Genomic DNA, 16,233 nt, shown 5'->3' with positions numbered 1-16,233 from the left:
CAGCTCTGGCTTACAAAGGGATTGTTAAAGTATTTCTGGTTGCTGATAGTGCGTATACTTTAGGTCAAATCCTGCCTGGCTTTACATTGTGTGAGTTCAGTGAGTTTTTGTTTGATTTACGTCATGGCGGGGGGGAAGGTTTCTTGCTTTTCATTCTGGCTTTAGAGATGTCTGTCACATGCCAGAAACTTGCATTTATCGTCAGAATTGGAGCCAATGGCATACGTGGAAATAGGCACGGTTTCTGTACTTTCAGGTTTCCTGGGAACCATGCCTTATTAATTCATGTCTTTAATAGGAAGCAATGGAAAGTGCTTTTTAAAGCAAAAATATAGTTGTTATATTGAAGGGTTATCATCATTTTGGGTCTTTTAGTCTGGCACTAATGACTGTAACTTACTGCATTCATTTTTGGAGGGAGGCTTAAAATAACTTTTGAAAATGTATTAATAGTGTACTTTTTGAAATATATAATAGACCTGGAGATTTTAATTTAATATTAGCCCCATCAACAAAAGCAATCTGATTTTGTGGATGGGAATTCACACTGTAAGAAGTTTTCTTTACATTTTTATGTAATTTGAGTAGCACTCTATGCTTCAAATGGATGTGATAATTTTAGTAGTTGATTGCATAGCAAAGGTAAGCCATGAATAGCTGTGCTTTATTATGCAAGAATTCCAGAATATCAAAAGGAAAATTAAATTACCTCCATATCTTAAGGCCCTGAGAAAAATATCTTCACAGGTGATGCCAGTGAGGCAGAGAGAGTGGTGTTTAGAGTAGCGTGGTGTCAAGTTGCTGTTGCAGAGGTTCTCAGTGCCCATATGCAGCAAAAACCTGATCCCGACACCCGATTTACATGGGACGGAGCTCCCTTGTGCCAGGACTTGATGGCGGGGGTGAGGCTGCAGGTTGGCACTTGGGTTTGCAAAGCGATCGCCGCCTTGGCAGAACCTGCCATTGCTTGGGAGTTGCTCTGCAATGCAAAGTTCTGCCTTTGCTGGTGTCTCCCAGGTTCTCCCTTTGTTGTTGTTCCTCCACAGCACTAACACAGTAACATTGCTTTTATTTTTTTCCGGTCAGCTAATGAATCTTTTTTTATTTCCATAGCTTGTCCCACTGGGTTTTGGGGCCCTGATTGCTTTCATTCTTGCAACTGCCACAATGGAGCCATGTGCAGCCCTTACGATGGAGAGTGTAGATGTACCCATGGTTGGACCGGGCTCTACTGTACTCAGCGTAAGCTTTTGAGACACTGCTGTGCCAGGGCATCTGTCCAAGGATGTGCTGCTACCTCGTGTCGATTCCCAGTATTGCAATCTTCTCTCTTAAACCACCCGCTTCTTGTGATAACTTCACATCACCCCAAAGAAAATAGTCCTGAAGCTTTCCAAGGGTTTTTTTTTAGTGCCTTTGGCACTCAATAAAGGAGGGACTGATTGTTTAGATTATTGATTCATTGTCAGAATTTACACAGTCTATGTCCCTGCTTGCTAAAGCCCCAGTATATGTGGTCTGATTTAGGAAAATGTTGGAGATTTCTCAACCTACCAGTGCCAAATTATCAGCACTGTATGAAAGAGGAGATCAAATTCTGGTGAGCCTTTTAAGAAGGCTCTTTCACTCACAAGTAATTCATTAATCTCTGGCCTTGTAGAGACTTTCTGTTTAGCCAGCTTCTTTGACTTCTTGAAAATGTACTTTGTATAGATGGGTCAAATTTTTGTTCTTCTGAAGCACTTAAGAGGCAATTCTGTAAGATATGAGAAACACTACTTCAAGAAAATTGGCTGTCATAGTATCTCTGCATTTAGATGATCAAATAAATGTTATTAAATATACAGAGGCTGAAAATCCATAGATTTATAGGCCTACAGACTTTGTGCTGATAACGCAACTGAGTTTGTGTTTCAGCTGATTTATTCGCCTTTCCTTATTCTAATTCCTGAAAGGTTGCCCAGCTGCTTTTTATGGAAAAAACTGTGCCAATGTTTGTCAGTGTCAGAACGGAGCGGACTGTGACCACATCACTGGCCAGTGCACCTGCAGAACGGGATTTACAGGCAAACAATGTGAGCAAAGTAAGTAGTAGCATTACATCATTTTTCTCTTTCTCTACGGTGAGCGTATATTTCAGAATTCTTTGCAGAAATAGGCTCTTAAATGAGATGTCAGCGAGACAGTAACCCCAGGCACCTTATATAATCCATAGGGAGAAGAAGGCATCTTTGGGAAGCTGGCTGGGCTACTTAAGTGTAAGGAAATACAGTGAATCCTCTGTAAATTAGGCCTTTCCATTCCCAGCCTAAAGTTAGGTGAGATAAAAACAAGCCAGAGCACTTAGTACTGACTGGTTGTAGCCTTCCCGAACAACTTGTACCTAATTAATAGAAAAATACAAGCTGTATCGTGCCTTGCTAACACTGTTGAGAGCAACAGCATCAGGTTCTCCCAGGCATGAAGGAAGACAAAAGAGTTAGAAGCAAAAAGTCCTTTCTGCTCTCTGCCTTCCTAGGAATATAGCAGTTTTCTTGCATAAGTTGTTATGCTATAGGTGTGGACCAAATAAAGATTCATCTTTACAGTGAAAGCAGATCAAGGAAAACAAGTTGCTTGCCATTTTTGGAAGGATCTGTGTTTAACTTGAGCAGTGAACAAGTGTTTAACAATGAACTTCAATTACCTTGCAAGGGTACTGGCATATCTTACTGCAATTGGTGTCAATGTCTTGCTGGCATATTTAGCAAGCTGTGTCAAATGGATTTCTTTTTAAGAACAAAGAACTAGGGTAGTGGAAACTGTATGTGCTGTAGTTGAATAATTACTTGTTTGTCTAGTATAGTAAATCAAAAGAAAATTCTCACACACTTACTTGGGTTCTAAATGCAGGGTGAAATCCATCTCATCTTACCAAGGCGTTAATTCCACAGGGTTACGTTCCTTTTTTGGCAGGAAGGTAATACAGTAACATTCCTGCTAGATTTGCAAGTGAAAGCTTCTTAACTGTAGCTTACTACATGGATCTTTAGGAAAGTATTTGTACATGTAACTAAATTCAGGAAAATCTTTTCTTTTTGCACATACTTGCATTCAGCAAAGCTTGTATCTCAGGACCAGATTTGCATGTTCATGTTCATGTGGGGATTACATATGGCACCACTAACTCTGTAAGTGGACAGTTTACTGTGAATTTGTGTACACACTTCCTGCAACCATAAATAAAATAGGAAACTAAGAAGTTCCACACCAGAATTGCATCATAGCAGATTTATGCAACAAGCTACATTTGTAATTTGACCTCTGTACAAAGCCTGAGGCTTTCTTCTCTATCCAGACTATAAATGTATTTATTTGGTTGTTTTTTTCCTATTTAGTCTGAAAGTATCTCTTCATTCAGACTTCTTCCTTTTCAGAATACTGTTGGATGCACTGTAGATGAAATGCCTACATGCAGACATCGTTTCTGCAGTGCAGTCCCAATATTTAGGCCTGATTCATTTCAAATAGGCTACAGGTTAATATCAGAATGAGCATTAATTGTAATAATTTTATTTTTTCTTGTTTGGGGACCTGCGGATGAAAGAAAGAGGCACAACTTTAATACACACTGCAAATCTTTATACAGATGCTGGCTACTGTTCATTACTTAATATTAAAATTTGGCTACTTGAAGTTACTTAGAGACTGAAATTGGGAAGACATTGCCATGCTATGCCAAACACTTGCAGTGACACACAAGAAGTCATATCTTAAAACAAGCAATATATATTCTAAGGAATCATAGCAAGTGTGTGTGCGTTCAATAATGCACCTTCTCAATAGAAATAAGTAGGATTTGACAGAAGTTGTTTCTTCCAATTTATTATTCAATAGTGCCTCAAGACATATAGTAAGCTGCCTACAGATTTATTGTAATAGCCCATCATGGTAATTGTATGAATAAATTTCTCAGCTGGACATTCAATCATTTTGTCTTTGATAGAAGTGCAAAGACAGGATAGAAATTCCTCCTATATCAGGAATCCTAGTACAGAAGCAGAGCAAATCAGACCATTCAGATGGTCAGTTCTGTAATTCTACCTACAATGTTATATTCACCTTCTAGCACTAGTAGGGATAAGTATAAAAGCACACAGAATTTGTTTGGTAAAAGTCTATTGTTTTCATATAAAGGTACATTAAAACTTTTATTTGCAACTACCCCCATGAAAAAAGATATGCAGAGGTGGTGGAGAACACTGGGGTCTTTCAAGATGTTGTCTGCAGCTTCTGAACTCATGCCCTGTTAAATTCTGAACACTTGTAATATGTATCAAGCCTTTTAAAGTCTCTGTAAATATTATTGGTTCCACCCTTGTGAAGTCTCATATGACTTTTCCAGAAAGTTACAGCTTAATAAGTAATAACCCAAGTTGTACATGAAATACATTTATCTCCTGCTTTAAAATAATAATCTAACACTAGGGTGTCATCCTAGAGACACTGAAACCAGGGAGACTTTTCTATTGACTTTTCCATGGCAAGGATTTCAGACATGAAAAAAAAACAAGTAGAATTCTTTACATTCTTTTTCTTTGGCTTCCCAGAGTGCTCACCAGGAACATTTGGCTATGGCTGCAAACAACTATGCGAATGCATGAATAATGCCACGTGTGACCATGTCACAGGTACTTGCTACTGCAGTCCAGGCTTCAAAGGAATCCGGTGTGATCAAGGTACAGTGAAACTCTATCTGTAAAAACTCTCTCTTTTTCTCTCTCTCCCCCTCCAATGATGTACTTGCTTTGAAAATATAGCAATTCAAAAATGAAATGCATGATTCAATTTACAGTGTGTTATGAATTACTTTCAACAGCGGCTCTTATGATGGAAGAATTAAACCCCTATACTAAAATTAGCCCTGCTCTTGGATCAGAGAGGCACTCAGTGGGAGCAATCATTGGAATTATTATTCTCCTTCTAATTATTATGGTCTTGCTGGCTCTGTTTGTGTGGTATCGACGGAAACAGAAGGAGAAGGGCCATGACATGCCAAGTGTATCTTATACTCCAGCCATGAGGATGACTAATACAGATTACTCACTTTCTGGTAAGGGTCTTTTTATGTTAATCAAATACAGACTCATATGTTGGGGAAATATAAGCTTCTGTGATGTATGACATGTGGTACTGAGCCTCAAAAATGATGACAATTCTTCCCCTGAATACCATGGTCTCTTAACACTTAACATAAACAGGAAAGCATATATAACTTAAAACTGGTTTAAGCTGGTTTATATATGAAAGTTAACAAGATATGGGATATACCTAGGCAAGAATATGCTGCACAGAATACATCAACTCTATTTTTAAAATCGGCTGCCTTCCTACTGCAGTGCAGACAAGTTTTCTGTTAGTGAAACCTTCAGAAGATTACTTTTTTTGCTTGAGGAATGGGGCTGACTGGGTCAATCATAAAGTTTTATTTTTGCCTATGTTGCAGTTTGTGATTCGAGGCCTCCTATTCGTTCTCACTTCTGTGTGCAGACCAGTCCCCATCGTCCAGACAGCTGGTGTGAATTTTCTTCACAGGAGCTGGTGAAAGCAGGAGAGAGGAAGAGGAAAGCTCTTTAAGATTAAAAAGAAAAAAAAAGTGATACCGACATCACATTTCTTTCTTCTTTCTATCTTCTGCTATTGCTATGGAGGACAGATTTTCTTGACAGATTGGCTTAACTTTGGAGGACATGGTCTCCTTTTTAATGATGCCATTCCTCTTCATTCCTCTATGGCCAATATCAGATAGGATGCCAGATAGGAGATGGCTTTACTTCCTTCGTGTTTCCTCCGAGCTGTCTCTTGCGGGAATCTCCTCGGGGCTGCTGCCCTCTGACTGCATTTCACTTCTTCATTCCCTTTAAATGGCTGAAACTGTAAGTCTGAGTAAATAGAATCACAGAGTCATTTTGGTTGGAAAAGACCCTCAAGATCATTGAGTCCAACCATAACCCGCCCCTGGCACTACCCCATGTCCCTGAGAACCTCATCTCCATGTCTGTTCAACCCCTCCAGGGATGGTGACTCCACCACTGCCCTGGGCAGCCTGTTCCAATGCCCGACAGCCCTTTGGGGAAGAAATTGTTCCTAATATCCAATCTGAACCTCCCCTGGGGCAACTTGAGGCCATTTTCCCTCATCTTATCACTTGTTATTTGGGAGAGACCAAACCCACCTTGTTACAACCTCCTGAATACAAAATACAAGCTCCCAAAACAGGCCAAGGCTGGCTCTGCTGTCCCAGTCCCGCATCTCCTTTTTCCTTCCCCTTTCTCATCTGAATGCCCCAGGCCCACACAATTGTTGTTGGCTCTGACTTGGCTTCTGTGCTGGCTCAGGGTCGAGAGCTGGAAGCTTCATTCTGGATGGACTTCCCTGCCCAGGATACACCATTGCCTGAAGTCATATTTAGACCTCTCAGGCCTGTACTAGAGCATTCTTTCTTCTGATAGCTACAAGATGGGGAAGAAAAATCACCCTTGGACCTCCTCCCGTTGCCTCTTATTTGTAAATTTTAGCTTTGCAGGCTTGTACTTATGCTGTGCCATTTATGTAAGAAACTTATGAAAGTGTTGCCAGGGAGGGCGTGTCTGTTCCTTGGCTCATTGCCAGCACTATTTGGGCTGAAATTTGTCATTTCAACATAATTTGAAGAGCCAGACCATGAACGTGAAAAAGCACCGTGGCACATCTCAGCGGCTGCGGGGCTCCAAGTTCCAAGAGAGCAGATCACAGCCGCTGGCATGGAAAGATGCTCGGAACTTTTCAGCAATCCATTTCTTTCATATTGGCTTGGGACTTACTGAAGCTGGTTTTAGCCCTTCACTTCTATAGAGCAGGAAAAAAGCAAAAGATGCTGATGTGCATCTTCCCCAGCAGAAAATGGGGAGATGGAAACAGAGACAAGATCCTGGATAAGAAATAGAGACTCGTAGCATGGCTGGATGGCAAGAACCACACATGTGGATGTGAGTCCACGTGTGCAATTGGACGTTGCAGAGGATGCTGAAGGACAGTAGTGGTATTACATAGAGGTAACAGGGATTTCAGCCTTCACCTGGAGTTCTGTATGTGGATTAAGGGCAGAATACTATGCAGGTGTACTTACCCAATTACTATAATCCCATGTAAACCCATGGACTTTGGCAGGAATTCCACCTGAACAATGACTGCAGGATCCGGCCCTATATGAGGTGTAAAATTGTGATTAACCTGAATCACCCCTGGTGCTGTTTTGCTTGTTTACTCCTGTTGTTGTTTCTGAATAGAGTCACATACACAGATCCCTAGCTCCTGGCAGCAGTAATTTCTTCCAGCACATTAGTTTATTTCTGGAGGCTGTTTTTGCTCTTTACGCCTTTGGCTCTTCTGATGCTGATAATCCGTGCATATGTGGGAGAGAGATTATAAGGAAGGGGAACCCCCTGGGCAGCCCTTGGACTCTTTTGCATTTGTGGATGAAGGATGTGGCAGCAAAACACACATTCTGCCCAGCAGCCAGTGGGCAAGAAACCCACCCATGCTGGGAGAGCTTAACCACAGCACATGGATCTGAGAGCAGACCTTCCCAAATAAGACTGGAATCAAAATGCTGCTCCTCAGCATGAGAACAGTACATTGCATCCAACAAAAGATTTTAAAGTGCAGACTGTTTAATTCAAGGAGATGAGGACAGAAGGGCAAACTATCCCATAGTGTTGGAGAGCAGCAGAGATTTCCTTTCAGGACTTTCACACAGGGTTGGTTGTGGGCTGAAGTGATGCTTGAGGTCTCCTCGAAGCCTTCACGAACTTTCTGGTATGAGTGAATCCTGTGCTGAGAGCCAAAACCTAAGCAAAGCTTGGTACAAATAAAGTGTTGTGGATCCTGCAGCCTGGATAAGACATTTACAGAAATGATCTGCAGATGAGGTGTAGTAGGAGGTGTCAGAGTGCACCCTCCTGCTTGGAGTCTTCAGCCACCCCACCAACACTCCGTGTGGGTGGAGAAGATGCACAGAAAAAGAAGAAAACCATTCCATTTTATAGCTTGAGATTCCTGGGTTTGTATTTACTGCAGAGCACTTACTTATTCCCTTTTTTCCTGGTTTGCCTTGTGCCCAGTTTCCGTGCCACGCTGTCCTGTGTGAGATGGGAACCAGGGCTCTTTGTGTCACCTCACAGCCCTGGCTGCGGGCAGAAGCTCAGGTTTAACCTTAACATAACCTTTGGGGTTTGTTTTAATTTAAATAATTCCCTTTCTTTTAGGCATTGATGGCTTTGCTTACTGTTCAGAGCAGAATAAAATTCCCATATTTGGGAAGAGAGGGGGTTTTGTAGGTTGTGGTTTCTTTTTTGTTTGTTTATTTTTTTTTGACTGAGATAGCATTAGATTTGAATTTGATGTATTTACAGCCAATAGTTATAAGAGCTTCGTGAGTAAATGTGTAGAAAACGAACTATGCTATCAAGGTAAGTGAGCCTGAGTGGGTACTTACGTATCGACCAAATGGAATTCTGTAGAAGGAGTAATTCTGAGTATATGGTGCTGCATGCAGTGAAGGAAAAAAAGATTTTTGGTGATGCAGACTTGTGTCCGAGCTCAGATTCATTAATTCAGCACCGTGCTAAGTAGCGGGGCAGTCTGGCAGACTTTTCCTTTGGCTCATTTTGGGTGCACAAAACAAGCTATGGCCAGATAAGCTGGGTGTGAACTCGTAATGTGTCAGCTGGCTCTCGGTAACCATCAGTTTGTGCCCTCTTATCTCACAGCCAAGGCAGCGAAATGTCCCTCTGCTCCTTTGCTGAAGGAGAAGGCAGAGCTGAGAAATGGTGTGACTCAGCCATCAACACTCACCCCCAGAGCAGAAAGACATGGATTCAACTGTCTGTATTTAATTTTGTAAGAAGGGTAGATGAGTTCTGCTCCCCTGGCTCTGTGTGAGCAGCTGTGTTTGTGATAGGCAGACACTGATCACCGTGCTCAGGTTCCAGCCCCAGTTCTCATTTGCAGACCCCCAGAGTTATCTGTTGCTTGTTAATTCCATTGCAAATATCACAGAGTTAGAGCTAGGGGAGGTGGCAAAGTCCTGGCAGCCTTGCTGCTGTGCTGGAAGAAGTTAAATGCAAAGACTTTAGTTGAGGAATCACACCCTGATCTGAGATATTTTGTTGGCAATAACCTCAGAAAATAAGTAGAAGTAAAAAGCTCTGCACTTACTACAAAATAGAGCTGACCTCAAAAATTGCTCTGTGTGTTTCAGCAAAAAATAAGTACTGGGTCAGACATGCACATGTGTGCCGTTCCCTCTGCCATGGCACTTGCATAACACACACCCTGCAGGTAAACCCGCTCACTCAAAACAGGATATTTTGCAGTAAATTAAGCTCAATCTGGATCTCCACAAGATGTCAGCAAAGCAAAGTGCATGTTCACAGGGATGGAAGCACAGAGGGCACTGTGAGAAGCGGGGATGGTGAGTGGGTAGGAGTGCCAGCAGGTCCTGTCCTTCTCTCCCGTCTCCTGCCCACCTTCGTTAACCATCTCTGTGAAAGCCACCCCAGCACTTCGTTACCCTAGCCATGTGAAGGTGTTTCCTATAACTAACCTTTCTGCCTACAATTTAAGCCCATGTTTTAATAAAACTAACCCACTTATTTACTTCTTACAGGACTTGGCTGTTTAAATAATGCAGTTTCAGTTTAAATTTTTCGTCCTTTCTTGTGATGCTACTTTGAAATATTTATCAATTTGTTATTAAGCTGGAACCAGATTAGGATTGATATTTTCATTAGAACTTCCAGTATAATTATGATGCATTTCTTGGTAAATTATTTTGTTTGGTAAATGTGTTCGTAAGTAAAAGTAAGGAAATAGATGAAGTGCCTCTAAGCATAACAATGTGACTGCCCAAGTTTGCCTTTCAGTGCTACAGCTTTCTGTTTTGCTAAGCCTTTGCACAAAAAAAAATGTGTAAAATGTTTTGGACTCCTCAGTATGGTTATAGCACCTTGATTTCTAATATTAACTACCTTTTTGTAACAAAGTTTTAATTAAATGTTTCATAACTACAGGGGTTATTCTCATCAATAGCTCTTATGTGTGTTTAAAGAAGAAACTGGGTTACAGACAGTGCATTTCTTGTGTTTTGCGTTTCTTTCCTCATCTGCAAAGCAGCTGGACTGCTAGGAATTACTTTTCTAAGATCTTCAAAAAGATAACACTGTATTAATTAAATACTTTGCTTTTTTATCTCATATTTAATGCTAATAGTCAAGAGCTTCACACCATGATAATGTAGGAGAGATTTCATCTGGAGATGCTCTATAACACCCATTACTTGGTTTTCTAACCTTGATCATCTCTAACATGTTTTCAGTTTCTTAAGAATCATTATGGCTGCCAAAGTATTTTGTGATGACTTGTTTTCTTCCCAGATATATCTCAAGGTAGCGGCAGTGTACATTGTTTTTCCAATCCAAGCTACCACACTCTCTCATGTGGTGTGACTTCACGCTTCTTTACCAGTAATCTGGATGGAAACAGCTCCAGTAAGGTAGATATTATCCCACCCTGCTGTCGCAATGTTCTTATCAGTTCAAGGAAATCAGCCAAAGCGATGCCTGTTGGATCCTGTTATCCGCCAGCATTATTTAAAACTCCAGCATAGCAGTTCCTGACATGGCAGCTCTAACAGACACAAAAAGTCTCTCTTCCCCTGTGTGTGTGTCTTCGTAATCTGTGCGTGGTCACTGGAGTTGCAGCACATGCCTGTCTGGGTCAATAAGCCTCGGTGTCTTAGCAACTGTGAAATATGTTTGCTTCTCAGAAAAGATAAATAACTAGATAATTGTCATTATGCATGAATACAACAAAAGTAAAGCGATGAAGCATTAAGTCAGTAATCTAACTTCGCTACATCTTTATTTCCCACATCAGCAGCCACACAAATTTCCTACTTTTAGACAAGCAAATAGATGCAAGAAGGGATCCAAGGTGCTTCTGAACACTGTTCTGGTCCAAGAGCTTTCTGAGAGCTCTGCTGTTATTTCTGGCTCTCCAGCTGAGCTTTTCAGACCATCTTGCTCGAACATCCAGGAGTACCTCATTTATCACATGTTGCTCTTGCTTCCCCAGGACCACTCACGGACTACACTGTGACTCAATTCACCACTTTAGCAATAGATCTACATATGGTAAATGGTAAGACCGCTCTTCCTTTAGAGCCTTAATAAGCTGAGGTGGGGCAAAGGATAAGGAGCAGAGGAAAAAGGAAATACAATTGATTTCATCGAGGCTGTCAGCTTTAAAAATGATGGGGCTTGCAGAGTGTGTCACCTTAATCCAAATGTAGCTCTGCTAATGGGAAAGCCATGAGAACAAAAGACAAAAAGACACTATTCTACGAGACTGGGTATGCAAAAATATGTCTTTATGTTCTCCTGTAAGTCATTTCTCGGTTATTAAAAGAAAATCTCATTAAAATGTAATAAAAAGGCTGGCTCCAGAGATTTCTCAGAAGTTTAGACAGATGTGTAAATATGCTTTCTGATGTAGATGGTCCCTTTGCATCGTGCATTTTTGGTCCCCAAATTGAAAGTGCAAACGTTCATAATGTCAAATGTAGGATGAACACCATGAGTGTGGGTCTGGACCACTAATCCTGTTGCAGTAATTTAAATTAATTCAGAAAAGGTCAAAGAAAGCATCTCTCCTGGTTTCCCAGCCTGCAGTGCCATCTTGTCATGGTGCTACTTCAAATATTAAGCTGCTGAAAAGGTTTAAAACCCAAGTGATGCATTTGGACTCGCCTGGAAGCTGCTCACCCTGATGTGGGTCTGTCTGTCAGTGGTCGGTCTGATATATAAACAAGAAAACCCAATGGAATTGGTATTTTCAGGGCACCTATCAAAATATATGGCCTGACTTTTCCTTAGATCTCTCACCACCTTACTTATTCATGAGAGTGCTTTGCAGTGCTGAATAGCTGAGGATGGCCAAAAATATGCTGCTTCTGTCCATGCAGTTCTCCAGCCAACTAAGACAAAAGAGAATATAAAGCCCCTAATGGCCTTCTGAACGAGTTTCATTTCCAAATTGGTTTGTCTGGTGCCATTCCCACTTTCTGCAGGGAAATGTGCACACGCTGTACTTGGAGGATTTATTTCTTTATAGTGCCAGCTGGGGTCACAAAGGAACCGGCGCAGATGCAAAATGAAAAAAAAAAAAGGCAGAGGAATCTCTGAACTGCTGAGCCAGAGCCTGAGATGTATTAATGTTGTGCTCAAAGGAGATGGTGCCCTGAGGCGAGGGGCTGGAGCTGTTCCAGGACTTCTTTCAGAGCTTGGGCAGAGGGACAATACAAAACAGGGCCAGGGGATGTGCAGCCCTGCTCCAGTTTGAAACTTTCTGGTATGCTTCCATGCTCCTCTTGTCCTCTTCACTCTTCCTGTGTCTTTGCCTTCTCCCTTGGTGTTCTCTTCACTCTGTTATCTTTCCTCTTTCCTCCCATTTCTGTGTTCCTATTCTCTTTTCTCACCCAGCCATCTATCTATTCTTTCTGTTTTCCTCCCTGCTCTCTGCTTTCCTCTCCCAGCCCCGTCATGGCTCAGCGGGGTCAGGACACCAGGCGCAGCCGTCCCGCGCTGTTGGCTGCGTTTACAGCCCCTGCCGCTGTTCTCGGTGCACACAGCGGTGAGCAAGGTGGGCTAGGATGGCTGAGAGCAGCAGCTCAAAGGTCCAGCATTGCACTGAGCACTGGTTTGTGAGACAAGGGAGCAGTGCCAAGCCTTCCCACATCTCTTCCAGGATGAGGGGGAAGGTATCTCTCCTCTTTGCTCCTCTGCCAGACAGACATTTGGCCACTTCTACGGACCCTACACATGTCCTGGAGGTAAAAACTTTGAAGCTGCTGAGCAGCAGGTATGAACAGAGGCATTAAAATCCTCCTGTTGTGTACAGGAGTGGTGAGCGGTGCCAGCAGAGCGCTCAGGCTGCAGCACATGCAGGCGAGAGCAAGTGGGAGGATAAGGGGGAGCATATCAGAAGAGACTAAAAAAAGGCTTGGCTTCTTTTATCTAGCATAATGAATGCTGAGAGGGAGTATGATTGCCATCTATAAATACGACGAGGTAAACACTAGGAGGGAGAAGAGCTGTTTAAGCGAGATGACAGAGCTGGCACAAGAAAAAATGAGGATGAACTGGCCATGAATGCATCAAGGCTGGAAATGAGATTTCTAACATCAGATCAGGGAGAGTTTGGAATAGCTTCCCAGCAAGACTAATGGAACAAAGAAATCTGATTACCGTTGAAATGGAGCTTGATCAGCTATCTAAGTGATTACATGCATAGGTGTTTGCAGTAGAAGGCGGCTGGACTCAGGGGCTGAATGATCAAAGCCTTTCCAGTCCTGTGTCCCTAACACCCGACCCAGCTGCCAGCAGGAGCTGGTAGAGCTGAGCTTTGAATCTCCGTGCAAAGTCCAGGAGAACAGCTCTGGGGCTGAGGCTCCTACATCTCAGTGCAGAATATTAACTGCCAACACTTGCTACAAGTAAATGCTCTTGAGCTTGCAAAGTCAGCTTGGGTGAAATGCTGGCCACATTGCAGTCAATCAATATTTTATTATGCTATTAGTTTAAGTGAAGCCAAAATTTGACCTTTGCCTATTAAGTCCCACAAGTAGGTTTGGCCTTTATTCTTATTATATGTGCAGCAGCAAATAAGAAGTTACCAAAGGTATCATACATAATCTCAAGTGAGATTGTGCCACAGAATTACTGCTCCAGTATTTGTCAAAGCAACAAATAAGAGATACACACCTCCGTACCTGTATCTTCACATCAGAGCTCTCATTGCTTGAGTTAAAGAGCAGATTTTCAGCGGCTGGGGTCCTATTTTGCTCAGAGGGAGCTCAGTGGGACCATTCACAGAACCACTCTCAGAACCTCCACGCCAGCTCTGTATTTGAGATTTTGAATTGTGCATGGATGTAGGAATATATCTCACTTTCACAAAAGGCTGCAAAAATATGTGAAAAATACTCTGTATAAAGCATGAGGCTGCCACGCCGGTGTGTCACAAGCAAATGGAGGATTCTCACCTTGCGCTTTTGCAGAGCTCTTAATTCTCCCCTCACTCCCTGCCAAAGGAGAAGAGCATCGCAGCTGAAGCCCGGGTGTTGCTGGTGTCTACACACATCATAAAAATCAATTGCTATTTGATGTCGTGAATTTTTAAAGCCAGTAGATTCACAGCTATTAAAGGAAGTTCTAAATTCTGCCAAGGACTTCACATAAAATTAGAAACTGCGAAAGAGAGGTCACTGGAAATGGTCTGACTGGATGTCACCCAGCTAATAAAAAGGAATTCAACCACAGAAACATCATTAGACTACCTGTGACTAAAACTTTCCCAAGGAAAAGGAAGACAGCAAATACAGGATCACTGCAGCATTTCAGGATGAGCATTTTAAACTGAGAAACATGGGCTTGGCCAATGGAAACCTGTAGTCTGGGAAGCTAATGGGAAAACTCTTCTCAGTTGCTCTCCTGGAGGATGAAGGTGTGATGGAGTGCCTGCCAGCACTTCCCTCGTCACCAGGGCTGCTTCAGGAACCTGAGCTGCGACAAATGGCATCGCCACTGTGATCTATCCAGGCTTTCAGATGGGCAGACAGTGACTTTGCTTTACTCAAGCAAGTATCTCATTGATCTTAAAGGAAAAGTTGCCAAATGTGAGGTAGTTTTAACCAAGTCACTAAAATTACAAGCTTGGATTTTTACTGGGTAAATTTACTGTGAAGTATTATTTCCCTCCAGAAAAGCAATTTTGCTTCACACTAATAATTGGAGTATCTTTTATCTTTAAAAAAGTTAACAAATTATAGTGTGTTGAGAAACGATAGTAGCACGAAGAGACAGCTATAATCACATTTCTTTGTAATTACTGCATTCTGAAAAACTCAGAAATGTCCCCAAATAATTTCATTAAAAAAAAAAAATCAATTCTAGCCCATAGCTCTTCATGACAAATTTTAGGTCGTGAGCTGATTTATAAATCCTGCAAAAAACACGTCTTTTAATAGAAACTCAAAGACTTTCATAAATGTCATCTAAGTGGTGCAGCTGGATTGAAAAAAATCAGCATTTATGGTATTGCTGCAAGTTTTGAAATGAAGAAAAGAGCCGTGGGCTCTGCTGACAGCGCTGTGAGTGGGGCTGCGCTGATTTACATGGCAGGTGTGGGGCCAGGAGCACCTGTGTCCTTCCTCAGTCACCACATCACAAACCGATCTGCTTTTCATCCCCTTGTGTTTCTTGTTTGCTCCAACTGCCCCATCCCTCCGTGTATCTGCTGTTGGTGTTGATGGTTTCGGTTTCGGGAGAGTACAAGGAGTTGCTGGATGATAAAGAAATGACTCCAGTATTGTCAACAGGGACACACCAGGTACAGCCCAAGCAGGGAGCGAGGATGTGCAGTCACAGCTGCTGCTCTCAGTCAATGATTGCTAGAGAAATATTGCTGGCAACCAGCTTCATCAACTTTCTCTCTGCCCTGGGCACGTCCTTGAGGAGAACGGCGGGTGCAGAGGTGCCTAATGAGCTGATGACACATGTTACCTTAGCGGGAATATATAGAGACAGAAAACGAGAAGGAGCAGGACGAGGCACTCGATACTGCTGTCGCTGTGCTGCTGGTGTGTCTGATGTGAGATTCATGCGCTGTGGGGCCACAAGGGACTGTTGTGATCATCCGGCTTCACCTCCTGCCCAGTGCCGGGCACAGAACCACTCAGAATTAATGTCTGTGCCAAGGTCGGCGCTGGCGGCTCCACAGTGGGCCAGAGCCTGAGAAACAGGCTCCTCTTGGTGTGCTGGCATCCGTCTGTGTGTATAGTTTATAGATGTGTACACATGGAATTCTATGATTCTATGTATATACACGTGTGTATACATACACACGCATCTACGTGCATGTGTGTGGTTGGTGTATTTGCACTATTGTGTGTCCTGAATCTTTCTGCCAGGCTGGAGTTCAGCCCATTTGGAGCACAGTTCCCTGCTTTGCAGACAATGAAACCTATTTGTGTAAAAGCTTCAGCTGAACAGCTCTAAAAATATTGCACATTTGCTTGTAGAGAGAGAGACCCAACGTTGTGTGTGTGTTTGTGCACAGGCCTTTCGTCTGCGCCGGCTCCTGTGTCTCTGTGCA

At 42.5% G+C, this 16,233-nt stretch overlaps 1 protein-coding gene across 14 annotated transcripts in view; it reads left to right on the top strand.

Moving 5' to 3' along the window:
* MEGF11 (multiple EGF like domains 11) overlaps nucleotides 1-16,233 on the top strand; it is a 277,366-nt gene that overhangs the window by 245,098 nt on the left and 16,035 nt on the right. For 7 of the 14 annotated variants that reach the window (XR_010475229.1, XM_065075966.1, XM_065075964.1 and 4 more), the window contains 4 exons: nucleotides 1,114-1,242; nucleotides 1,956-2,084; nucleotides 4,590-4,718; nucleotides 4,859-5,092. Coding sequence is in view for 13 of the 14 variants with exons in the window: in XM_065075966.1 (XP_064932038.1) it covers nucleotides 1,114-1,242; nucleotides 1,956-2,084; nucleotides 4,590-4,718; nucleotides 4,859-5,092 (621 nt within the window). In the remaining variant the exon portion in view is untranslated. Of the gene's footprint in view, nucleotides 1-1,113; nucleotides 1,243-1,955; nucleotides 2,085-4,589; nucleotides 4,719-4,858; nucleotides 5,093-10,454; nucleotides 10,574-11,154; nucleotides 15,082-16,233 lie in introns of those variants that run through there. The other 7 variants (XM_065075957.1, XM_065075956.1, XM_065075960.1 and 4 more) reach the window with 2 other exon arrangements.

Source organism: Columba livia, chromosome 11 (genome assembly GCF_036013475.1).
Source record: "Columba livia isolate bColLiv1 breed racing homer chromosome 11, bColLiv1.pat.W.v2, whole genome shotgun sequence".
In the NCBI taxonomy this organism is placed as follows: Eukaryota; Metazoa; Chordata; class Aves; order Columbiformes; family Columbidae; genus Columba; species Columba livia.
The sequence above is the reverse complement of the archived record's forward strand: the minus strand, read 5'-3'. Positions and strand labels throughout refer to the sequence as shown.